Source organism: Oncorhynchus mykiss, chromosome 18 (genome assembly GCF_057628025.1).
Source record: "Oncorhynchus mykiss isolate SJ-2025 chromosome 18, ASM5762802v1, whole genome shotgun sequence".
Taxonomy (NCBI): Eukaryota; Metazoa; Chordata; class Actinopteri; order Salmoniformes; family Salmonidae; genus Oncorhynchus; species Oncorhynchus mykiss.
The window spans coordinates 17,514,698-17,542,500 of record NC_143039.1 but is presented as its reverse complement, the minus strand read 5'-3'; the positions used below and the strand labels follow the sequence as shown (position 1 = coordinate 17,542,500).

At 44.7% G+C, this 27,803-nt stretch overlaps 1 protein-coding gene across 1 annotated transcript in view; it reads left to right on the top strand.

The window, feature by feature from the left end:
• LOC110511685 (DNA-binding protein SATB2) overlaps positions 1–27,803 on the top strand; it is a 62,543-nt gene that overhangs the window by 12,016 nt on the left and 22,724 nt on the right. Inside the window, exons 2-6 of the mRNA XM_036982438.2 lie at positions 1,919–2,134; positions 4,391–4,588; positions 11,208–11,334; positions 14,680–14,803; positions 16,695–16,797. Of these exons, the coding sequence (XP_036838333.1) occupies positions 1,963–2,134; positions 4,391–4,588; positions 11,208–11,334; positions 14,680–14,803; positions 16,695–16,797 (724 nt within the window). The 5' untranslated portion in view covers positions 1,919–1,962. The remainder of the gene's footprint in view (positions 1–1,918; positions 2,135–4,390; positions 4,589–11,207; positions 11,335–14,679; positions 14,804–16,694; positions 16,798–27,803) is intronic.

Here is a 27,803-nt window from a genome sequence, read left to right as displayed (position 1 = left end):
AGCATGAGATTTGCTGTGTAGATGACTGAGATGTAAATTGACAGACCTACCTAGCATGAGATTTGCTGTGTAGATGACTGAGATGTAAATTGACAGGCCTACCTAGCATGAGATTTGGTTGTGTAGATGACTGAGATGTAAATTGACAGTCCTACCTAACATGAGATTTGGTTGTGTAGATGACTGAGATGTAAATTGACAGGCCTACCTAGCATGAGATTTGGTTGTGTAGATGACTAAGATGTAAATTGACAGTCCTACCTAGCATGAGATTTGGTTGTGTAGATGACTGAGATGTAAATTGACAGACCTACCTAGCATGAGATTTGCTGTGTAGATGACTGAGATGTAAATTGACAGGCCTACCTAGCATGAGATTTGGTTGTGTAGATGACTGAGATGTAAATTGACAGTCCTACCTAGCATGAGATTTGGTTGTGTAGATGACTGAGATGTAAATTGACAGGCCTACCTAGCATGAGATTTGCTGTGTAGATGACTGAGATGTAAATTGACAGGCCTACCTAGCATGAGATTTGCTGTGTAGAAGACTATAGAGTCTGATAGCAGTCAGTAATATTATTTACAGTAAAGAGCCTGGTGATTTCCACCAGATGCTGGGTTGCTGTTTGTTTGTTGTGGTCTGCTTTTTCTGCTCTCGTCATCTGTAAATAAAAAGTAATGTCTTCAGTATGGGAGGGTTGATGGGTACAGGGAGGAAATGACCACAGCACTCACGCCTCCAACACAGCACTCACGCCTCCAACACAACATGAACGTATGAAGCGGTCATCTCCGTGTGATGAGTTTGATACAAAAGAAGGGTTTCATTTCAAAATGCTATTTATCTTTTTTTCAGAAATGTTGAGAAATAAGCTTTTACTGTTGAAAGAAATGATGAAACAGATTGGTGTTTTTTCACTATCTCATATCGGCATGGGGTTGTTCAACAACAGACATGTATTTGTTTTAAATCTATCACTTGATGGTTTCATTTCAGAGAGACAAATAATGAACTCGTTTTGCTAAATGCTACAATATCCACCTGACTCTCAGAGGTCGTACTACTGATTTTACAGTGAAATGTAACCTTTTCTTTTACCTTTGTGACATTAATATATTGTTTTACAATAATAATTAAACACAGTCATGTGAGATCTGTATGTAAAACATTTACATTTGACATTTTAGTCATTTAGCATATGCTCTTATCCAGAGTGACAGTAAGTAAGGGGCATTCATCTTAAGACAGCTAGGTGACACAACCACATACAGTATCACAGTCAAATGAACAGGAAACAAACATTCCATTCCAGCTAAACAACAGATATATATATATATAGCACAATGGAAGCAATGGAATCATCCCAAAAGTGCAAATACATTGACCCAATGCCTCTGTCTCTTTTCAAATGCTCAACATATCTGAAAGAAAACAGATAGTATTTAAACCCTGAACTGATTTGAAGGAGTCTCCACAATGTCAACACCAGTAAGATGTAGATAGTTGCCTGTAGACACTTACTAGATAAACTAAGTTTAGCAGAGGGTACACTGATCCTAGTTCAGTGCCTATGTTGAAGGGTAACTTCGTCCTAAAGAACAAATGCCTCCTCTATTTTCTTTTCCCTCTCGCTCGCTCTCTCTCCCTCTCTCTCTGTCTCTCTCTCGCTCGCTCGCTCTCTCTCCCTCTCTTTCTCTTCTCTCTCTCACTCTCTCTGTCTCGCTCGCTCTCTCTCCCTCTCTTTCTCTTCTCTCTCTCTCACTCTTTCTGTCTCGCTCGCTCTCTCTCCCTCTCTTTCTCTTCTCTCTCTCTCACTCTCTCTGTCTCGCTCTCTCTCTCTCCCTCTCTTTCTCTTCTCTCTCTCTCACTCTCTCTGTCTCTCTCTCTCTCTCTCTCTCTCTCTCCTGTCTGCAGGTCCGTACGCTCTGTTGGGAGTCCCTCCTGGAGGTTGGAGGGGGATGGAGCGTGGTGGTACTGAGAGCCCCTGTCTGCGGGACAGTCCCGAGCAGAGAGGGGACAGCCCGGACACCTGCGCCCCCCCGCCGGGCAAGATGAGCCGTCTGGAGGGCAACGGGAGCCCCACGGGTCCACACACGCGCCTCAACGGCACCCCGTTACGGCCCCTCGGAGGTAGGGGAACACACAGAGGAACACATACACAAGCAGACACACACACACACAGTCTTGCGCAGCTAACCTTGTGGGGACATACAATTCAGTACCATTCAAAGTCCTATTTTCCCTAACCCTTAACCCTAACCCTAACCCTTAACCCTAACCCTAACCCTTAACCCTAACCCTAACCCTTAACCCTAACCCTTAACCCTAACCCTAACCCTTAACCCTAACCCTTAACCCTAACCCTTAACCCTAACCCTTAACCCTAACCATAACCCTTAACCCTAACCTTAACCCTAACCATAAACCTAATTCTAACCTTAACCCTAACCATAAACCTAATTCTAACCCCAACACTAATTCTAACCTTAACCCTAAACCCCCCAGAAATAGCATTTTACCTTGTGGGGACCAAACAAAATGTCCCCAGTTGGTCAAATACTAGTTAAACACGTCCACTCACACACAGACACACAGACACACGGACAGTCAGAGAGAGAGACACATGTTTCCCTTACACAGATCCACAAAGATTTTGAAAACAAATCCAATTTTGATAAATTCCCATATCTACTGGGTGAAATACCACAGTGTGACATCACTGCAGCAAGATTTGTGACCTGCTGCCACAAGAAAAGGGTCAACCAGTGAAGAACAAACACCATTGTAAATACAACCCATATTTATGTTGATTTATGCTTCCCTTTTGTACTTTAACCATTTGTACATCGTTACAACACTGTATATATACATAATATGACATTTGTAATGTCTTTATTTGTAATGACTGTTATGTTTTGTTGTTTATTTCACTTTTGTATATTATCTACCTCACTTGCTTTGGCAATGTTAACACATTTCCCATGCCAATGAAGCCCCTTGAATTGAATTTAATTGAATTGAGAGAGACAGAGTGAGAAAGAGAGAGAGAGACAGAAAGAGAGACAAAGACAAAGAGAGAGACAGAGACAGAGAGAGAGAGAGACAGAGAGACAGAAACAGAGAGAGATTGAGATAAGAGTGAGACAGACACAGACAGACAGACAGACAGACAGACAGACAGACAGACAGACAGACAGACAGACAGACAGACAGACAGACAGACAGACAGACAGACAGACAGATAGAAGAGAAGAGAAGAGAAGAGAAGAGAAGAGAAGAGAAGAGAAGAGAAGAGAAGAGAAGAGAAGAGAAGAGAAGAGAAGAGAAGAGAAGAGAAGAGAAGAGAAGAGAAGAGGATTCCTCCTCATAGCCATGGCTTTCTGCTAGTGTTAATGAGGGAGCTGTCTTTGAACTGGGGGAAATCAGCCTCTCTGTTTAAAACCACAGCATGGCGGTGTGGAATGGGCCACACATGATATCCTAACACTATAGTCCAGAGAGCAGTTTATACATAGTGTATGTTCACTTGTAGGGACATACACACACACTTCCACTCCCTAGCTGAGTTATTGGGATATAGCGTGCCTGATGAGACTTGGTTTCCTGGAGTTCATTTGTCGTTGTGCTGTCAGTAGCTTGATTGATTCCTCCAAATTACTACTCCTTAAGGATTAGCTGAGTATGATGGAGGGTTTCAGGCTTGGAAAAGTCACAGTTTCATGACTAATGCAAATTATGAAATTATTCACTGGTCTCTTTTTCTATCTGTGAAAAACGTCAGAATGATGTCCTTAATTTGTTATGAGTGGTTCAGAAAATGACTTTATGCAAGACATTGATATGTGCTGTGTGTGAGTGCTTAGCAGTTAAGAGCGTTGGGACAATAACCGAAAGGTCACTGGTTCAAATCCCAGAGTAGACCAAGTGATGAATCTGTCGATGTGCTCTTCAGCAAGGCACTTAGCCCTAATTGCTCTGGATAAGTGTCTGCTAAATGATGGTAAGTTAGTGAGTAATAACTGAGCTAATCTTCTAGCCCTCCCTCTGTGTTCATATCAAGCCCAGGTTGTACTGGATTCATCATTTCTGTCTTACTGTAATGGAGAAGGTTGTTTATTGTCACTCAGTCCTCTCTTTCTCTCCCCTCCTCGCTCTCTCTCGCTCTCCCCCCTCCTCCTCTCTCTCTCCTCCCCTCCTCCTCTCTCTCTTTCTCTCTCTCTCTCTCTCTCTCTCTCTCTCTCTCTCTCTCTCTCTCTCTCTCTCTCTCTCTCTCCCCCTCCTCCGTCTCCCTGTCTCCTGTCTCTCTCTATCCTCCACCTGTCTCTCTATCTCTCCCCCATCTCCCCCTCTCTCTCTCTCTCTCTCTCTCTCTCTCTCTCTCTCCAGGTCTGATGATCCCTGTGTACTGTGTAGTGGAGCAGGCAGATGGGGTCGTGTCTGGGGGTGTGGTCTCTGACAGGGATGGGCGTGGTGACAGACATGCTGAGTTTGTATTGGTTCGTAAGGACATCCTCTTCACCCAGCTGGTGGAGACAGCCCTCGTGGCCCTGGGCTACTCCCACAACTCAGCCGTGCAGGCGAGAGGTGAGTTAGATAGGACAGGAGTGTGTGTGCGAGAGTGTGTGTGTGTGTGTGTGGTGTATGTGTGTGTGTGTGTGTGTGTGTGTGTGTGTGTGTGTGTATGTGTGTGTGGGGGGGTAGGTGTGTGTGTTTGGGTAGGTGTGTGTGTGTGTGTGTGTGTGTGTGTGTGTGTGTGTGTGTGTGTGTGTGTGTGTGTGTGTGTGTGTGTGTGTGCGTGTATGTGTGTGTTTGGGTAGGTGTGTGCCTGTGAGAGGGTCAGAGGGTCAGAGAATTATCCTTTCCGAAAGAGCTGATCACAAACCATCTTTTAAATGTTTGCCGTCATGTGTTTTTCACTCAATCTGATACTGGCAATATTACTAAACACACTTCATTTTGTAATTCAGTGATGAGAAACTATGATACTTGGTCGTGTAATCTGGAACAAAAGGTACGCAATTTACATGTGACCTAAAGCAAGAAAGGTCACACCGAGGCTGCTTCCAACCCTCCACAATAGTAAAACAGTCACACCGAGACTGCTTCCATCCCTCCACAACAGTAAAACAGTCACACCGAGGCTGTTTCCAACAGTAAAACAGTCACACCGAGGCTGTTTCCAACAGTAAAACAGTCACACCGAGGCTGTTTCCAACAGTGAAACAGTCACACCGAGGCTGCTTCCAACCCTCCACAACAGTAAAACAGTCACACCGAGGCTGTTTCCAACAGTAAAACAGTCACACCGAGGCTGTTTTCAACAGTAAAACAGTCACTCCGAGGCTGTTTCCAACAGTAAAACAGACACACCGAGGCTGTTTCCAACAGTAAAACAGTCACACCGAGGCTGTTTCCAACAGTAAAACAGTCACACGAGGCTGTTTCCAACAGTAAAACAGTCACACCGAGGCTGTTTCCAACAGTAAAACAGTCACACCGAGGCTGTTTCCAACAGTAAAACAGTCACACCGAGGCTGTTTCCAACAGTAAAACAGTCACACCGAGGCTGTTTCCAACAGTAAAACAGACACACCGAGGCTGTTTCCAACCCTCCACAACAGTAAAACAGTCACACCGAGGCTGTTTCCAACAGTAAAACAGTCACACCGAGGCTGTTTCCAACAGTAAAACAGTCACACCGAGGCTGTTTCCAACAGTAAAACAGTCACACCGAGGCTGTTTCCAACAGTAAAACAGTCACACCGAGGCTGTTTCCAACAGTAAAACAGACACACCGAGGCTGTTTCCAACCCTCCACAACAGTAAAACAGTCACACCGAGGCTGTTTCCAACAGTAAAACAGTCACACCGAGGCTGTTTCCAACAGTAAAACAGTCACACCGAGGCTGTTTCCAACAGTAAAACAGTCACACCGAGGCTGCTTCCAACCCTCCACAACAGTAAAACAGTCACACCGAGACTGTTTCCAACAGTAAAACAGTCACACCGAGGCTGTTTCCAACCCTCCACAACAGTAAAACAGTCACACCGAGGCTGCTTCCAACCCTCCACAACAGTAAAACAGTCACACCGAGACTGTTTCCAACAGTAAAACAGTCACACCGAGGCTGCTTCCAACCCTCCACAACAGTAAAACAGTCACACCGAGGCTGTTTCCAACAGTAAAACAGTCACACCGAGACTGTTTCCAACAGTAAAACAGTCACACCGAGGCTGTTTCCAACAGTAAAACAGTCACACCGAGGCTGCTTCCAACCCTCCACAACAGTAAAACAGTCACACCGAGGCTGTTTCCAACAGTAAAACAGTCACACCGAGGCTGCTTCCAACCCTCCACAACAGTAAAACAGTCACACCGAGGCTGTTTCCAACAGTAAAACAGTCACACCGAGGCTGCTTCCAACCCTCCACAACAGTAAAACAGTCACACCGAGGCTGTTTCCAACAGTAAAACAGTCACACCGAGGCTGCTTCCAACACTCCACAACAGTAAAACAGTCACACCGAGGCTGTTTCCAACAGTAAAACAGTCACACCGAGGCTGCTTCCAACCCTCCACAACAGTAAAACAGTCACACCGAGGCTGTTTCCAACAGTAAAACAGTCACACCGAGGCTGCTTCCAACCCTCCACAACAGTAAAACAGTCACACCGAGGCTGTTTCCAACCCTCCACAACAGTAAAACAGTCACACCGAGGCTGTTTCCAACAGTAAAACAGTCACACCGAGGCTGTTTCCAACAGTAAAACAGTCACACCGAGGCTGCTTCCAACCCTCCACAACAGTAAAACAGTCACACCGAGACTGTTTCCAACAGTAAAACAGTCACACCGAGGCTGTTTCCAACAGTAAAACAGTCACACCGAGGCTGCTTCCAACCCTCCACAACAGTAAAACAGTCACACCGAGGCTGTTTCCAACAGTAAAACAGTCACACCGAGGCTGTTTCCAACTCTCCACAACAGTAAAACAGTCACACCGAGGCTGCTTCCAACCCTCCACAACAGTAAAACAGTCACACCGAGGCTGCTTCCAACCCTCCACAACAGTAAAACAGTCACACCGAGGCTGCTTCCAACCCTCCACAACAGTAAAACAGTCACACCGAGGCTGTTTCCAACCCTCCACAACAGTAAAACAGTCACACCGAGGCTGCTTCCAACCCTCCACAACAGTAAAACATTCACACCGAGGCTGCTTCCAACCCTCCACAACAGTAAAACAGTCACACTGAGGCTGTTTCCAACAGTAAAACAGTCACACCGAGGCTGCTTCCAACCCTCCACAACAGTAAAACAGTCACACCGAGGCTGTTTCCAACAGTAAAACAATCACACCGAGGCTGCTTCCAACCCTCCACAACAGTAAAACAGTCACACAGAGGCTGTTTCCAACAGTAAAACAGTCACACGGAGACTGTTTCCAACCCTCCACAACAGTAAAACAGTCACACCGAGACTGTTTCCAACAGTAAAACAGTCACACCGAGGCTGCTTCCAACCCTCCACAACAGTAAAACAGTCACACCGAGGCTGTTTCCATCCCTCCACAACAGTAAAACATTCACACCGAGGCTGTTTCCAACAGTAAAACAGTCACACCGAGGCTGTTTCCAACCCTCCACAACAGTAAAACAGTTACACCGAGACTTTTTCCAACCCTCCACAACAGTAAAACAGTCACACCGAGACTGTTTCCAACCCTCCACAACAGTAAAACAGTCACACCGAGACTGTTTCCAACCCTCCACAACAGTAAAACAGTCACACCGAGACTGTTTCCAACCCTCCACAACAGTAAAACAGTCACACCGAGGCTGCTTCCAACAGTAAAACAGTCACACCGAGGCTGCTTCCAACCCTCCACAACAGTAAAACAGTCACACCGAGGCTGTTTCCAACAGTAAAACAGTCACACCGAGGCTGTTTCCAACAGTAAAACAGTCACACCGAGGCTGTTTCCAACAGTAAAATAGTCACACCGAGGCTGTTTCCAACAGTAAAACAGACACACCGAGGCTGTTTCCAACCCTCCACAACAGTAAAACAGTCACACCGAGACTGTTTCCAACCCTCCACAACAGTAAAACAGTCACACCGAGACTGTTTCCAACCCTCCACAACAGTAAAACAGTCACACCGAGACTGTTTCCAACCCTCCACAACAGTAAAACAGTCACACCGAGGCTGCTTCCAACAGTAAAACAGTCACACCGAGGCTGCTTCCAACCCTCCACAACAGTAAAACAGTCACACCGAGGCTGTTTCCAACAGTAAAACAGTCACACCGAGGCTGTTTCCAACAGTAAAACAGTCACACCGAGGCTGCTTCCAACAGTAAAACAGTCACACCGAGACTGTTTCCAACAGTAAAACAGTCACACCGAGGCTGTTTCCAACAGTAAAACAGTCACACCGAGGCTGTTTCCAACAGTAAAACAGTCACACCGAGGCTGCTTCCAACAGTAAAACAGACACACCGAGACTGTTTCCAACAGTAAAACAGTCACACCGAGGCTGCTTCCAACAGTAAAACAGTCACACCGAGACTGTTTCCAACAGTAAAACAGTCACACCGAGGCTGCTTCCAACAGTAAAACAGTCACACCGAGACTGTTTCCAACAGTAAAACAGTCACACCGAGGCTGCTTCCAACTCTCCACAACAGTAAAACAGTCACACCGAGGCTGCTTCCAACCCTCCACAACAGTAAAACAGTCACACCGAGGCTGTTTCCAACCCTCCACAACAGTAAAACAGTCACACCGAGACTGTTTCCAACAGTAAAACAGTCACACCGAGGCTGCTTCCAACTCTCCACAACAGTAAAACAGTCACACCGAGGCTGTTTCCAACCCTCCACAACAGTAAAACAGTCACACCGAGGCTGTTTCCAACCCTCCACAACAGTAAAACAGTCACACCGAGGCTGTTTCCAACTCTCCACAACAGTAAAACAGTCACACCGAGACTGTTTCCAACAGTAAAACAGTCAAACCACGTGAAGCCAAACATTGCTGCAGGACAGAATAAATATAGACCAATGACTGAAATAAATACCTTGCCGGTCAACCCCAAAGACGACAACAGACCAAACAACAGAGACACACAAAGAAAAGCAGCAAAACCGTTCCACATTCCAACCCCGTAAACGCAGGCCCTAAACCTGGCAACGCCCTCGACTCACTCCACTCCTCCCAAATGGATACGTTTTGAAATAAGCTTTTATGTTAAATGATTCAATTCTGGCTGAAATGTTTCATTTTTTCCCTCTGTGTAAACGAAAGGACACAGAGAATGTTATATTGTCTCTCCCTGAGTTGTGCACCTCATAACATCGATCCAGTTGTATTTTGAAACTCTCCACAGGGCACCACTGTCTTTCTTTAGTTAGGCATTTTGTGGTAATTAAAAGGGAGATATTGTTTATTTAGATGATACATTTTAAATGGGCATATAGACAAAGGACAGGCTATCTATTTTGGGTTGTCTCTTTTTAACATGTGACAGAGCTGGTCGGCAGGTCGTTTCAACATGGGGCATTGAGCTGGTCGGCAGGTCGTTTCAACATGGGGCATTGAGCTGGTCGGCAGGTCGTTTCAACATGGGGCATTGAGCTGGTCGGCAGGTCGTTTCAACATGGGGCATTGAGCTGGTCGGCAGGTCGTTTCAACATGGGGCATTGAGCTGGTCGGCAGGTCGTTTCAACATGGGGCATTGAGCTGGTCGGCAGGTCGTTTCAACATGGGGCATTGAGCTGGTCGGCAGGTCGTTTCAACATGGGGCATTGAGCTGGTCGGCAGGTCGTTTCAACATGGGGCATTGAGCTGGTCGGCAGGTCGTTTCAACATGGGCCATTGAGCTGGTCGGCAGATCTTTTCAACATGGGGCATTGAGCTGGTCGGCAGGTCGTTTTAACATGGGGCATTGAGCTGGTCGGCAGGTCATTTCAACATGGGGCATTGAGCTAGTCGGCAGGTCATTTCAACATGGGGCATTGAGCTGGTCGGCAGGTCATTTCAACATGTGACATTGAGCTGGACAGCAGGTCATCACAATTTGTGACATTGAGCTGGTCACGCACACACACACACACACACACACACACACACACACACAAACACACACACACTATTGCAGATGGAGGATGGAAGGCCGGGGCTATCTGTGTTTGATTCCCCTGATCCTAATGTGATTATCCTTGTTTAGGTTAGCTGTTCCAGCCCTGGTCTTGAGGAAGGACAGGGGAATGTGTCTGTGTACACATCCTAGGATGCATTTCAGATGCAGAGGGAGAGAGAGGGTGGGGGGTGGGGGGGGGGTCTCATTGTCAGATGCAGTGTCTATGTAGGGGAAGACTTTTCTTATTTCCTTTTCTGTAGAACCAGCACTGTGTAGGCAAGCAGGCCATGGATCTTACTTAAATCAACGTCATTTCATACTTTGTAATGCCATTATTCCATCTCTGTTTGAATGTGGTTCAATTTCTATAGTTCTATGCTCAGCCACAAGAACGTTCAATGAATAATGGAAACACTCTAGATCAGGAGCGATAAGCGACCAATTTAAAATGAAAGTCTATGTCCTGATGCCCATTTCTAGTCATCCCTTATTTCCTAATACTCACCTGTCTTTAGATCCAGAGATATCTCTCAGAGCTCTCTATATGATGTATATCTATGAACTCACCTGTCTTTAGATCCAGAGATACCTATTTGGGTTAATTAAACAATCATTCATTTTAATGGGGCGGTATTAATTGGCGTGTGACACAATCTCCAGCCTTGACCTGTCCTGTCCATCAGTGATGTTGTCTCTTGCACGTATATCCCTGCTATAAAAGGCTTTGCTGGGTCTCTGTGTTTCTTCCCCAGGCTGATAAGGGTTGGGGTTGATAGATGTGGGGAATCAGGTCGGTGCCTCTTCCCCAGGCTGATAATGCATTAATAGATAACACTCTTTATCTCTTTATCTCAATCTTTATCTCTCATTGTTAAACCATGAGTTTTACAGCTGCTGATGAAAATATAGAAACATTATATCTAGGTTTTCACATGTACAGGCACACACACATACAGACTTTGTCGTCTTCGGCAACCTTAAGAAATGAACCCCCAGGTGAATGTGTATAAACTGAAAACGGCAGCATGTTGATGACATCATTGTTCTGTCTCCCCTCCAGGCATCATCAAAGTGGGCCGCTGGAACCCCATGCCCATCCACTACCTGACTGACGCCCCCGAGGCCACCGTCGCCGACATGCTGCTGGACGTCTATCACATGGTTACCCTCCGCATCCTACTGCAGAGGTCAGTGGGTATGGACGGACGGACGGACGGGAGTGTGTGTTAGTGTGTGTGTGTGTGTGTGTGTGTGTGTGTGTGTGTGTGTGTGTGTGTGTGTGTGTGTGTGTGTGAGTGAGTGAGTGAGTGAGTGAGTGAGTGAGTGAGTGAGTGAGTGAGTGAGTGAGTGAGTGAGTGAGTGAGTGAGTGAGTGAGTGCGAGCGAGCGCGAGCGAGCGAGGAGCAGGGAGAGAGCAGGTTTATTGATATGAAAAACAGGTTTATTGGGATGAGTCTTGTCCTGGAGGCAGAACTGAGCCGTTTCCGCTAGATAGGCCAGCTGCAAAGTCAAATTGGAAATATTGTAAAACTGTATAAAACCAAAATGCAGCTTTTTGATCTTAATTTAAGGTTAGGTTCAGGCGTTAGGGTTAGCAGTGTGGTTAAGGTTAGGGTTAAGGTTAGATTCAGGCATTAGGGTTAGCAATGTAGTTAAGGTTAGGGTTAAGATTAGATTCAGGAATTAGGGTTAGCAGTGTGGTGAAGGTTAGGGTTAAGGTTAGATTCAGGCGTTAGGGTTAGCAGTGTGGTTAAGGTTAGGGTTAAGATTAAATTCAGGCGTTAGGGTTAGCAGTGTGGTTAAGGTTAGGGTTAAGGTTAGATTCAGGAATTAGGGTTAGCAGTGTGGTGAAGGTTAGGGATAAGGTTAGGTTCAGGCATTAGGGTTAGCAATGTAGTTAAGGTTAGGGTTAAGATTAGGTTCAGGAATTGGGGTTAGCAGTGTGGTTAAGGTTAGAGATAAGGTTAGGTTTAAAATCAGATGTTATGACTTTATGACAGCCAGCTAGTGAGCACTCTGCAGAGCTGCCTCCAGAACAACATTCATGACGAAAAACGCTAACCTGCACTTACAGTGAGTCACTTATCAACAGTGGGTAATGGTAACCGTCAATAATCTTTGTTTAATAGTGTTACCATGGTAGCACCACAGCACACTATAACAATCCACCCTGGTTATGACTTTGTTGATAGGAGTGGATAGTCTCGCTATCATTATGGCCACTGTTTGATATCAGGTTAGCTGGCACCAGGATGACAACACATGCACTATAAATAGGTGCAGTGAAATGTGTTGTTTTACAGGGTCAGCCATAGTAGTACAGTACCCCTGGAACAAATTAGGGTTAAGTTCGTTTCTCAAGGGCATATCGACAGATTTACACCTTGTCGGCTCGGGTATTCAAACCAGAGACCTTTCGGTAACTGGCCCAACGCTCTGACCACGAGGCTACCTGCCACCCCATTGGGTGATCCTCATGAAACCAGTTTAAACATGTCTCAAGCAAAACTCATAAATCATTCTGAGGACTAAGATGTCTACTTTTTGGCCAGTGACTTTTTTAAAATACATTTTACATTTTCACTGGGATTTTATGTATTTTCAGCCCGAATTCTCATTACCGAAATGTGTCCGAATTAGATTCTCTTGTAATTTTATACAATTTTACTTCAGAAAAGCCAAACTTATTTCAATAAAAAACAAAATGATGTTGCTGTAGTTTGTCCATAAGTCATAAAAATGGTATACTAGTTGAAGTACATTAAACTATAATATGTATTATGTTCAAGCACGTGTCTCATTACTGTGTCTCATTACCGTAACACTTTTCAAGTTCCTGTAAAAACTCCAATCAGTTTTGTAATAACGTTTTATTCATGATGCATCATCTAGAGGAAGAGTAGAAGTTCAATTCATGTTTGTTTGTTTGCCTTCAGAACGAGGTTCTTATTCTCAAACACCCATTTTACCCCACTTGGCCTTCTCATTACCCCACTTGGCCTTCTCATTACCCCACTTGGCCTTCTCATTACCCCACTTGGCCTTCTCATTACCCCACTTGGACTTCTCATTACCCCACTTGGCCTTCTCATTACCCCACTTGGCCTTCTCATTACCCCACTTGGCCTTCTCATTACCCCACTTGGCCTTCTCATTACCCCACTTGGCCTTCTCATTACCCCACTTGGCCTTCTCATTACCCCACTTGGCCTTCTCATTACCCCACTTGGCCTTCTCATTACCCCACTTGGCCTTCTCATTACCCCACTTGGCCTTCTCATTACCCCACTTGGCCTTCTCATTACCCCACTTGGCCTTCTCATTACCCCACTTGGACTTCTCATTACCCCACTTGGCCTTCTCATTACCTCACTTGGCCTTCTCATTACCCCACTTGGCCTTCTCATTACCCCACTTGGCCTTCTCATTACCCCACTTGGCCTTCTCATTACCTCACTTGGCCTTCTCATTACCCCACTTGGCCTTCTCATTACCCCATTTGGCCTTCTCATTACCGCACTTGGCCTTCTCATTACCCCACTTGGCTTTCTCATTACCCCACTTGGCCTTCTCATTACCCCACTTGGCCTTCTCATTACCCCACTTGGACTTCTCATTACCCCACTTGGCCTTCTCATTACCTCACTTGGCCTTCTCATTACCCCACTTGGCCTTCTCATTACCCCACTTGGCCTTCTCATTACCCCACTTGGCCTTCTCATTACCTCACTTGGCCTTCTCATTACCCCACTTGGCCTTCTCATTACCCCACTTGGCCTTCTCATTACCCCACTTGGCCTTCTCATTACCCCACTTGGCTTTCTCATTACCCCACTTGGCCTTCAAATTACCCCACTTGGCCTTCTCATTACCCCACTTGGACTTCTCATTACCCCACTTGGCCTTCTCATTACCTCACTTGGCCTTCTCATTACCCCACTTGGCCTTCTCATTACCCCACTTGGCCTTCTCATTACCTCACTTGGCCTTCTCATTACCCCACTTGGCCTTCTCATTACCAAAATGGCTAAAAAGCTCAAATTGGGAAAAAGTCTGATTTTATTTTATAGTTTCATTTGACATATTTTCAGTGTTATGTTTAACTTAGGCCTTTTCATTAGGATAGCAATGTAAAAAAATATTAGAAAATGTTTTGTTTATTACTTTTTTGGACTGTTACGGTAATTATAATTTTGTGGAAAGGATGGTAAAATGCGTAGTATTTGGCCCAAAAACATAATGATAATAATTACAAAATATATAGTACAGATTCTAATCTCAGTGATCCAAGAGGTGAAAAATGACACTTGAGAATTTTGGGGTCAAATGTCAGTTTTGTGTTGTTATGTTGTTGTATGTCAAACAGGAAGTGATGTATTAGTGTCTCAGGGTTGTGTTCATTAGGCATCAAACTGACTGAAAGAGGGAGGGACTACGTGAAGTTGTCCAGAAATAAATTATATTTTATTTCATTGCATATTGTTTTCAATAGTTTTCCCTTGCATGTGGTAATGAATCCAACCCTGGTTCCAGCTTTTCCAGGCTGGAGGATCTGCCGTCAGAGCAGTGGAACCACGCTACGGTGAGGAACGCCCTCAAAGAGCTACTGAAGGAGATGAACCAGAGTTCCCTGGCCAAGGAGTGCCCTCTCTCTCAGGTAGCAGCTTATGTCATGTCATGCAACTTAGTCTCTGGCTTAGTTTGTACTGCATTGTATTAGCCTTATAGTGGTGGGGAATCATGTGCCAAGGAGGGCCCTCTCTCTCTGGTAGCATCTTATGTCATCTTATGTCATGTCATGTTATGTATCTTAGTCTCTGGCTTAGATTGTTTTTCATTAGCTGCAGGAGGTGGTGTGCTTTTCTTACATGGCGTTCAAATGACACATGACTTCCTGTATACAGATTCCAAAACAACAACGCATATCTGTTTTCTACCGTATGTGACTGTGTCGTGGTGTTCCAGTCCATACAGTATGTAACTGTGTTGTGGTGTTCCAGTCTATACAGTATGTAACTGTGTTGAGGTGTTCCAGTCTATACAGTATGTAACTGTGTTGTGGTGTTCCAGTCTATACAGTATGTGACTGTGTTGTGGTGTTCCAGTCTATACAGTATGTAACTGTGTTGTGGTGTTCCAGTCTATACAGTATGTAACTGTGTTGTGGTGTTCCAGTCTATACAGTATGTAACTGTGTTGTGGTGTTCCAGTCTATACAGTATGTAACTGTGTTGTGGTGTTCCAGTCTATACAGTATGTGACTGTGTTGTGGTGTTCCAGTCTATACAGTATGTGACTGTGTTGTGGTGTTCCAGTCTATACAGTATGTAACTGTGTTGTGGTGTTCCAGTCTATACAGTATGTGACTGTGTTGTGGTGTTCCAGTCTATACAGTATGTAACTGTGTTGTGGTGTTCCAGTCTATACAGTATGTAACTGTGTTGTGGTGTTCCAGTCTATACAGTATGTAACTGTGTTGTGGTGTTCCAGTCCACAGTATGTGACTGTGTTGTGGTGTTCCAGTCTATACAGTATGTGACTGTGTTGTGGTGTTCCAGTCTATACAGTATGTGACTGTGTTGAGGTGTTCCAGTCTATACAGTATGTGACTGTGTTGTGGTGTTCCAGTCTATATAGTATGTGACTGTGTTGTGGTGTTCCAGTCTATACAGTATGTAACTGTGTTGTGGTGTTCCAGTCTATACAGTATGTTACTGTGTTGTGGTGTTCCAGTCCACAGTATGTAACTGTGTTGTGGTGTTCCAGTCCACAGTATGTAACTGTGTTGTGGTGTTCCAGTCTATACAGTATGTAACTGTGTTGTGGTGTTCCAGTCTATACAGTATGTGACTGTGTTGTGGTGTTCCAGTCTATACAGTATGTGACTGTGTTGTGGTGTTCCAGTATTTACAGTATGTGACTGTGTTGTGGTGTTCCAGTCTATACAGTATGTGACTGTGTTGTGGTGTTCCAGTATTTACAGTATGTGACTGTGTTGTGGTGTTCCAGTATTTACAGTATGTGACTGTGTTGTGGTGTTCCAGTCTATACAGTATGTGACTGTGTTGTGGTGTTCCAGTATTTACAGTATGTGACTGTGTTGTGGTGTTCCAGTCTATACAGTATGTGACTGTGTTGTGGTGTTCCAGTATTTACAGTATGTAACTGTGTTGTGGTGTTCCAGTCTATACACTATGTGACTGTGTTGTGGTGTTCCAGTATTTACAGTATGTAACTGTGTTGTGGTGTTCCAGTCTATACAGTATGTGACTGTGTTGTGGTGTTCCAGTCCATACAGTATGTAACTGTGTTGTGGTGTTCCAGTCTATACAGTATGTAACTGTGTTGTGGTGTTCCAGTCTATACAGTATGTAACTGTGTTGTGGTGTTCCAGTCTATACAGTATGTGACTGTGTTGTGGTATTCCAGGTCCTTATAGGTCTAGTATTACACAGTACACATTCACTAAAACATACACTATATTCTCTCTCTCTCTCTCTCTCTCTCTCTTTCTCTCTCTCTCTCTCTCTCTCTCTCTCTCTCATCAGAGTATGATCTCTGCCATAGTCAACAGCTCTTACTATGCCAACGTGTCCACCTCCAAGTGCCAGGAGTTTGGCCGCTGGTACAAGAAGTACAAAAGGATTCAAGGTGAGGTGTCCCCCCTCTTGGCTCCTGTAGCCTCACACACCCCACATGGACAATAATATGTCAGTAGCACCTTCCACTATAACATTGCCTGTCATTGGCTGGGATCCTAACTGTAAGTCCTTGAGCTGACCCAAGTGTCGCGCCCTTCTTTCAGCAGACAGTTATCATTGGCTCTTGAGTAGTGTCGGCTCAAGCTTTTGGGGGCCTAAGGCAAGACTTGATTGTGGGGGGCCACCTCCCGCCTTATTGCTCAACAACTATATTTAGATTTTGTTTTTGATTAGTCCACTGTTGATACAGTCCCAAAACGTTTTGCAGGTCAGCTGTCAAGGTTTCAAGATATTGGACATTCAAGAAGCAAACTGTCATCTGCCACATCATGATGATGATGCGTTTTGCAAGTGACAGTTTGGTTCTTAAAAGTCCAATATCTTGAAAACTTGACTGCTGACATGCAAACCATTTTGGGACTGTATTAACAGTGGACTAATGATTAAGTCCATACACACAGTCTGCTTATAGGAGATACAGCACTACTATAGAGCAGGCCTCTGAGATGTGGGTTAACTAAACTGCAAAATCCCCCCGAGAAAACCCCCCAAATGATTGTCATTTTGGACATTATGTTCTGCTGACCAGCAGGGATCACTGTGTTTGTTAGAGTCAGACAGTAGCTTCAATCCTGAGATTAACCTGTACAGCAGCAATAGTACTGATAATTAAGGGGGCATTAGAGAGACAGATCTATAGAGACCCCACCATGATGGACATTGTGTTCTGCTGACCAGCAGGGATCACTGTGTTTGTTAGAGTCAGACAGTAGCTTCAATCATGAGATTAACCTGTACAGCAGCAATAGTACTGATAATTAAGGGGGCATTAGAGAGACAGCTCTATAGAGACCCCACCATGATGCATGGTATTAGAGACAGCTCTATAGAGACTAGAGACCCCACCATGATACATGGTATTAGAGACAGCTCTATAGAGACTAGAGACCCCACCATGATACATGGTATTAGAGACAGCTCTATAGAGACCCCAGCATGATGCATTGTATTAGAGACAGCTCTATAGAGACCCCACCATGATACATGGTATTAGAGACAGATCTATAGAGACCCCACCATGATACATGGTATTAGAGACAGCTCTATAGACTAGTGACCCCACCATGATACATGGTATTAGAGACAGCTCTATAGAGACTAGAGACCCCACCATGATGCATGGTATTAGAGACAGCTCTATAGAGACTAGAGACCCCACCATGTTGCATGGTATTAGAGACAGCTCTATAGAGACCCCACCATGATACATGGTATTAGAGACAGCTCTATAGAGACCCCACCATGATACATGGTATTAGAGACAGCTCTATAGAGACTAGAGACCCCACCATGATACATGGTATTAGAGACAGCTCTATAGAGACTAGAGACCCCACCATGATACATGGTATTAGAGACAGATCTATAGAGACCCCACCATGATACATGGTATTAGAGACAGCTCTATAGAGACCCCACCATGATACATGGTATTAGAGACAGATCTATAGAGACTAGAGACCCCAGCATGATGCATGGTATTAGAGACAGCTCTATAGAGACCCCGCCATGATACATGGTATTAGAGACAGATCTATAGAGACCCCACCATGATACATGGTATTAGAGACAGCTCTATAGAGACCCCACCATGGTGCATGGTATTAGAGACAGCTCTATAGAGACCCCACCATGATCCATGGTATTAGAGACAGCTCTATAGAGACCCCAGCATGATGCATGGTATTAGAGACAGCTCTATAGAGACCCCACCATGATACATGGTATTAGAGACAGATCTATAGAGACCCCACCATGATACATGGTATTAGAGACAGCTCTATAGAGACTAGTGACCCCACCATGATACATGGTATTAGAGACAGCTCTATAGAGACTAGAGACCCCACCATGTTGCATGGTATTAGAGACAGCTCTATAGAGACCCCACCATGATACATGGTATTAGAGACAGCTCTATAGAGACCCCACCATGATACATGGTATTAGAGACAGCTCTATAGAGACTAGAGACCCCACCATGATACATGGTATTAGAGACAGCTCTATAGAGACTAGAGACCCCACCATGATACATGGTATTAGAGACAGCTCTATAGAGACCCCAGTATGATGCATGGTATTAGAGACAGCTCTATAGAGACCCCACCATGATGCATGGTATTAGAGACAGCTCTATAGAGACTAGTGACCCCACCATGATGCATGGTATTATAGACAGCTCTATAGAGACCCCACCATGATGCATGGTATTAGAGACAGCTCTATAGAGACTAGTGACCCCACCATGATACATGGTATTAGAGACAGCTCTATAGAGACTAGAGACCCCACCATGATACATGGTATTAGAGACAGCTCTATAGAGACTAGAGACCCCAGCATGATGCATGGTATTAGAGACAGCTCTATAGAGACCCCACCATGATACATGGTATTAGAGACAGCTCTATAGAGACCCCACCATGATACATGGTATTAGAGACAGCTCTATAGAGACTCGAGACCCTACCATGATACATGGTATTAGAGACAGCTCTATAGAGACCCCACCATGATACATGGTATTAGATACAGCTCTATAGAGACCCCACCATGATACATGGTATTAGAGACAGCTCTATAGAGACTCGAGACCCTACCATGATACATGGTATTAGAGACAGCTCTATAGAGACCCCACCATGATACATGGTATTAGAGACAGCTCTATAGAGACCCCACCATGATACATGGTATTAGAGACAGCTCTATAGAGACTAGAGACCCCACCATGATACATGGTATTAGAGACAGCTCTATAGAGACCCCAGCATGATGCATTGTATTAGAGACAGCTCTATAGAGACCCCACCATGATACATGGTATTAGAGACAGATCTATAGAGACCCCACCATGATACATGGTATTAGAGACAGCTCTATAGACTAGTGACCCCACCATGATACATGGTATTAGAGACAGCTCTATAGAGACTAGAGACCCCACCATGATGCATGGTATTAGAGACAGCTCTATAGAGACTAGAGACCCCACCATGTTGCATGGTATTAGAGACAGCTCTATAGAGACCCCACCATGATACATGGTATTAGAGACAGCTCTATAGAGACCCCACCATGATACATGGTATTAGAGACAGCTCTATAGAGACTAGAGACCCCACCATGATACATGGTATTAGAGACAGCTCTATAGAGACTAGAGACCCCACCATGATACATGGTATTAGAGACAGATCTATAGAGACCCCACCATGATACATGGTATTAGAGACAGCTCTATAGAGACCCCACCATGATACATGGTATTAGAGACAGATCTATAGAGACTAGAGACCCCAGCATGATGCATGGTATTAGAGACAGCTCTATAGAGACCCCGCCATGATACATGGTATTAGAGACAGATCTATAGAGACCCCACCATGATACATGGTATTAGAGACAGCTCTATAGAGACCCCACCATGGTGCATGGTATTAGAGGCAGCTCTATAGAGACCCCACCATGATCCATGGTATTAGAGACAGCTCTATAGAGACCCCAGCATGATGCATGGTATTAGAGACAGCTCTATAGAGACCCCACCATGATACATGGTATTAGAGACAGATCTATAGAGACCCCACCATGATACATGGTATTAGAGACAGCTCTATAGAGACTAGTGACCCCACCATGATACATGGTATTAGAGACAGCTCTATAGAGACTAGAGACCCCACCATGTTGCATGGTATTAGAGACAGCTCTATAGAGACCCCACCATGATACATGGTATTAGAGACAGCTCTATAGAGACCCCACCATGATACATGGTATTAGAGACAGCTCTATAGAGACTAGAGACCCCACCATGATACATGGTATTAGAGACAGCTCTATAGAGACTAGAGACCCCACCATGATACATGGTATTAGAGACAGCTCTATAGAGACCCCAGTATGATGCATGGTATTAGAGACAGCTCTATAGAGACCCCACCATGATGCATGGTATTAGAGACAGCTCTATAGAGACTAGTGACCCCACCATGATGCATGGTATTATAGACAGCTCTATAGAGACCCCACCATGATGCATGGTATTAGAGACAGCTCTATAGAGACTAGTGACCCCACCATGATACATGGTATTAGAGACAGCTCTATAGAGACTAGAGACCCCACCATGATACATGGTATTAGAGACAGCTCTATAGAGACTAGAGACCCCAGCATGATGCATGGTATTAGAGACAGCTCTATAGAGACCCCACCATGATACATGGTATTAGAGACAGCTCTATAGAGACCCCACCATGATACATGGTATTAGAGACAGCTCTATAGAGACTCGAGACCCTACCATGATACATGGTATTAGAGACAGCTCTATAGAGACCCCACCATGATACATGGTATTAGATACAGCTCTATAGAGACCCCACCATGATACATGGTATTAGAGACAGCTCTATAGAGACTCGAGACCCTACCATGATACATGGTATTAGAGACAGCTCTATAGAGACCCCACCATGATACATGGTATTAGAGACAGCTCTATAGAGACCCCACCATGATACATGGTATTAGAGACAGCTCTATAGAGACTAGAGACCCCACCATGATACATGGTATTAGAGACAGCTCTATAGAGACCCCAGCATGATGCATTGTATTAGAGACAGCTCTATAGAGACCCAACCATGATACATGGTATTAGAGACAGATCTATAGAGACCCCACCATGATACATGGTATTAGAGACAGCTCTATAGACTAGTGACCCCACCATGATACATGGTATTAGAGACAGCTCTATAGAGACTAGAGACCCCACCATGATGCATGGTATTAGAGACAGCTCTATAGAGACTAGAGACCCCACCATGTTGCATGGTATTAGAGACAGCTCTATAGAGACCCCACCATGATACATGGTATTAGAGACAGGTCTATAGAGACCCCACCATGATACATGGTATTAGAGACAGCTCTATAGAGACTAGAGACCCCACCATGATACATGGTATTAGAGACAGCTCTATAGAGACTAGAGACCCCACCATGATACATGGTATTAGAGACAGATCTATAGAGACCCCACCATGATACATGGTATTAGAGACAGCTCTATAGAGACCCCACCATGATACATGGTATTAGAGACAGATCTATAGAGACTAGAGACCCCAGCATGATGCATGGTATTAGAGACAGCTCTATAGAGACCCCGCCATGATACATGGTATTAGAGACAGATCTATAGAGACCCCACCATGATACATGGTATTAGAGACAGCTCTATAGAGACCCCACCATGGTGCATGGTATTAGAGACAGCTCTATAGAGACCCCACCATGATCCATGGTATTAGAGACAGCTCTATAGAGACCCCAGCATGATGCATGGTATTAGAGACAGCTCTATAGAGACCCCACCATGATACATGGTATTAGAGACAGATCTATAGAGACCCCACCATGATACATGGTATTAGAGACAGCTCTATAGAGACTAGTGACCCCACCATGATACATGGTATTAGAGACAGCTCTATAGAGACTAGAGACCCCACCATGTTGCATGGTATTAGAGACAGCTCTATAGAGACCCCACCATGATACATGGTATTAGAGACAGCTCTATAGAGACCCCACCATGATACATGGTATTAGAGACAGCTCTATAGAGACTAGAGACCCCACCATGATACATGGTATTAGAGACAGCTCTATAGAGACTAGAGACCCCACCATGATACATGGTATTAGAGACAGCTCTATAGAGACCCCAGTATGATGCATGGTATTAGAGACAGCTCTATAGAGACCCCACCATGATGCATGGTATTAGAGACAGCTCTATAGAGACTAGTGACCCCACCATGATGCATGGTATTATAGACAGCTCTATAGAGACCCCACCATGATGCATGGTATTAGAGACAGCTCTATAGAGACTAGTGACCCCACCATGATACATGGTATTAGAGACAGCTCTATAGAGACTAGAGACCCCACCATGATACATGGTATTAGAGACAGCTCTATAGAGACTAGAGACCCCAGCATGATGCATGGTATTAGAGACAGCTCTATAGAGACCCCACCATGATACATGGTATTAGAGACAGCTCTATAGAGACCCCACCATGATACATGGTATTAGAGACAGCTCTATAGAGACTCGAGACCCTACCATGATACATGGTATTAGAGACAGCTCTATAGAGACCCCACCATGATACATGGTATTAGATACAGCTCTATAGAGACCCCACCATGATACATGGTATTAGAGACAGCTCTATAGAGACTCGAGACCCTACCATGATACATGGTATTAGAGACAGCTCTATAGAGACCCCACCATGATACATGGTATTAGAGACAGCTCTATAGAGACCCCACCATGATACATGGTATTAGAGACAGCTCTATAGAGACTAGAGACCCCACCATGATCCATGCTATTAGAGACAGCTCTATAGAGACCCCACCATGATACATGGTATTAGAGACAGCTCTATAGAGACCCCACCATGATACATGGTATTAGAGACAGCTCTATAGAGACCCCACCATGATACATGGTATTAGAGACAGCTCTATAGAGACCCCACCATGATGCATGGTATTAGAGACAGCTCTATAGAGACTAGAGACCCCACCATGTTGCATGGTATTAGAGACAGCTCTATAGAGACTAGAGACCCCACCATGTTGCATGGTATTAGAGACAGCTCTATAGAGACTAGAGACCCCACCATGTTGCATGGTATTAGAGACAGCTCTATAGAGACCCCACCATGATACATGGTATTAGAGACAGCTCTATAGAGACCCCACCATGATGCATGGTATTAGAGACAGCTCTATAGAGACTAGTGACCCGACCATGATACATGGTATTAGAGACAGCTCTATAGAGACTAGAGACCCCACCATGATGCATGGTATTAGAGACAGCTCTATAGAGACTAGAGACCCCACCATGTTGCATGGTATTAGAGACAGCTCTATAGAGACCCCACCATGATACATGGTATTAGAGACAGCTCTATAGAGACCCCACCATGATACATGGTATTAGAGACAGCTCTATAGAGACTAGAGACCCCACCATGATACATGGTATTAGAGACAGCTCTATAGAGACTAGAGACCCCACCATGATGCATGGTATTAGAGACAGCTCTATAGAGACTAGAGACCCCACCATGTTGCATGGTATTAGAGACAGCTCTATAGAGACTAGAGACCCCACCATGTTGCATGGTATTAGAGACAGCTCTATAGAGACCCCACCATGATACATGGTATTAGAGACAGCTCTATAGAGACCCCACCATGATGCATGGTATTAGAGACAGCTCTATAGAGACTAGTGACCCGACCATGATACATGGTATTAGAGACAGCTCTATAGAGACTAGAGACCCCACCATGATGCATGGTATTAGAGACAGCTCTATAGAGACTAGAGACCCCACCATGTTGCATGGTATTAGAGACAGCTCTATAGAGACCCCACCATGATACATGGTATTAGAGACAGCTCTATAGAGACCCCACCATGATACATGGTATTAGAGACAGCTCTATAGAGACTAGAGACCCCACCATGATACATGGTATTAGAGACAGCTCTATAGAGACTAGAGACCCCACCATGATACATGGTATTAGAGACAGCTCTATAGAGACCCCAGTATGATGCATGGTATTAGAGACAGCTCTATAGAGACTAGAGACCCCACCATGATACATGGTATTAGAGACAGCTCTATAGAGACCCCAGTATGATGCATGGTATTAGAGACAGCTCTATAGAGACTAGAGACCCCACCATGATGCATGGTATTAGAGACAGCTCTATAGAGACTAGTGACCCCACCATGATACATGGTATTATAGACAGCTCTATAGAGACCCCACCATGATGCATGGTATTAGAGACAGCTCTATAGAGACTAGTGACCCCACCATGATACATGGTATTAGAGACAGCTCTATAGAGACTAGAGACCCCACCATGATACATGGTATTAGAGACAGCTCTATAGAGACTAGAGACCCCACCATGATACATGGTATTAGAGACAGATCTATAGAGACCCCACCATGATACATGGTATTAGAGACAGCTCTATAGAGACCCCACCATGATACATGGTATTAGAGACAGATCTATAGAGACTAGAGACCCCAGCATGATGCATTGTATTAGAGACAGCTCTATAGAGACCCCACCATGATACATGGTATTAGAGACAGCTCTATAGAGACCCCACCATGATACATGGTATTAGAGACAGCTCTATAGAGACCCCACCATGATACATGGTATTAGAGACAGCTCTATAGAGACTCGAGACCCTACCATGATACATGGTATTAGAGACAGCTCTATAGAGACCCCACCATGATACATGGTATTAGAGACAGCTCTATAGAGACCCCACCATGATACATGGTATTAGAGACAGCTCTATAGAGACTAGAGACCCCACCATGATCCATGCTATTAGAGACAGCTCTATAGAGACCCCACCATGATACATGGTATTAGAGACAGCTCTATAGAGACCCCACCATGATGCATGGTATTAGAGACAGCTCTATAGAGACTCGAGACCCTACCATGATACATGGTATTAGAAACAGCTCTATAGAGACCCCACCATGATACATGGTATTAGAGACAGCTCTATAGAGACCCCACCATGATACATGGTATTAGAGACAGCTCTATAGAGACTAGAGACCCCACCATGATCCATGCTATTAGAGACAGCTCTATAGAGACCCCACCATGATACATGGTATTAGAGACAGCTCTATAGAGACCCCACCATGATACATGGTATTAGAGACAGCTCTATAGAGACCCCACCATGATGCATGGTATTAGAGACAGATCTATAGAGACCCCACCATGATACATGGTATTAGAGACAGCTCTATAGAGACTAGAGACCCCACCATGATACATGGTATTAGAGACAGCTCTATAGAGACTAGAGACCCCACCATGATGCATGGTATTAGAGACAGCTCTATAGAGACTAGAGACCCCACCATGTTGCATGGTATTAGAGACAGCTCTATAGAGACTAGAGACCCCACCATGTTGCATGGTATTAGAGACAGCTCTATAGAGACCCCACCATGATACATGGTATTAGAGACAGCTCTATAGAGACTAGAGACCCCACCATGATACATGGTATTAGAGACAGCTCTATAGAGACTAGAGACCCCACCATGATACATGGTATTAGAGACAGCTCTATAGAGACCCCAGTATGATGCATGGTATTAGAGACAGCTCTATAGAGACTAGAGACCCCACCATGATACATGGTATTAGAGACAGCTCTATAGAGACCCCAGTATGATGCATGGTATTAGAGACAGCTCTATAGAGACTAGAGACCCCACCATGATGCATGGTATTAGAGACAGCTCTATAGAGACTAGTGACCCCACCATGATACATGGTATTATAGACAGCTCTATAGAGACCCCACCATGATGCATGGTATTAGAGACAGCTCTATAGAGACTAGTGACCCCACCATGATACATGGTATTAGAGACAGCTCTATAGAGACTAGAGACCCCACCATGATACATGGTATTAGAGACAGCTCTATAGAGACTAGAGACCCCACCATGATACATGGTATTAGAGACAGATCTATAGAGACCCCACCATGATACATGGTATTAGAGACAGCTCTATAGAGACCCCACCATGATACATGGTATTAGAGACAGATCTATAGAGACTAGAGACCCCAGCATGATGCATTGTATTAGAGACAGCTCTATAGAGACCCCACCATGATACATGGTATTAGAGACAGCTCTATAGAGACCCCACCATGATACATGGTATTAGAGACAGCTCTATAGAGACCCCACCATGATACATGGTATTAGAGACAGCTCTATAGAGACTCGAGACCCTACCATGATACATGGTATTAGAGACAGCTCTATAGAGACCCCACCATGATACATGGTATTAGAGACAGCTCTATAGAGACCCCACCATGATACATGGTATTAGAGACAGCTCTATAGAGACTAGAGACCCCACCATGATCCATGCTATTAGAGACAGCTCTATAGAGACCCCACCATGATACATGGTATTAGAGACAGCTCTATAGAGACTCCACCATGATGCATGGTATTAGAGACAGCTCTATAGAGACTCGAGACCCTACCATGATACATGGTATTAGAAACAGCTCTATAGAGACCCCACCATGATACATGGTATTAGAGACAGCTCTATAGAGACCCCACCATGATACATGGTATTAGAGACAGCTCTATAGAGACTAGAGACCCCACCATGATCCATGCTATTAGAGACAGCTCTATAGAGACCCCACCATGATACATGGTATTAGAGACAGCTCTATAGAGACCCCACCATGATACATGGTATTAGAGACAGCTCTATAGAGACCCCACCATGATGCATGGTATTAGAGACAGATCTATAGAGACCCCACCATGATACATGGTATTAGAGACAGCTCTATAGAGACTAGAGACCCCACCATGATACATGGTATTAGAGACAGCTCTATAGAGACTAGAGACCCCACCATGATGCATGGTATTAGAGACAGCTCTATAGAGACTAGAGACCCCACCATGTTGCATGGTATTAGAGACAGCTCTATAGAGACTAGAGACCCCACCATGTTGCATGGTATTAGAGACAGCTCTATAGAGACCCCACCATGATACATGGTATTAGAGACAGCTCTATAGAGACCCCACCATGATGCATGGTATTAGAGACAGCTCTATAGAGACTAGTGACCCGACCATGATACATGGTATTAGAGACAGCTCTATAGAGACTAGAGACCCCACCATGATGCATGGTATTAGAGACAGCTCTATAGAGACTAGAGA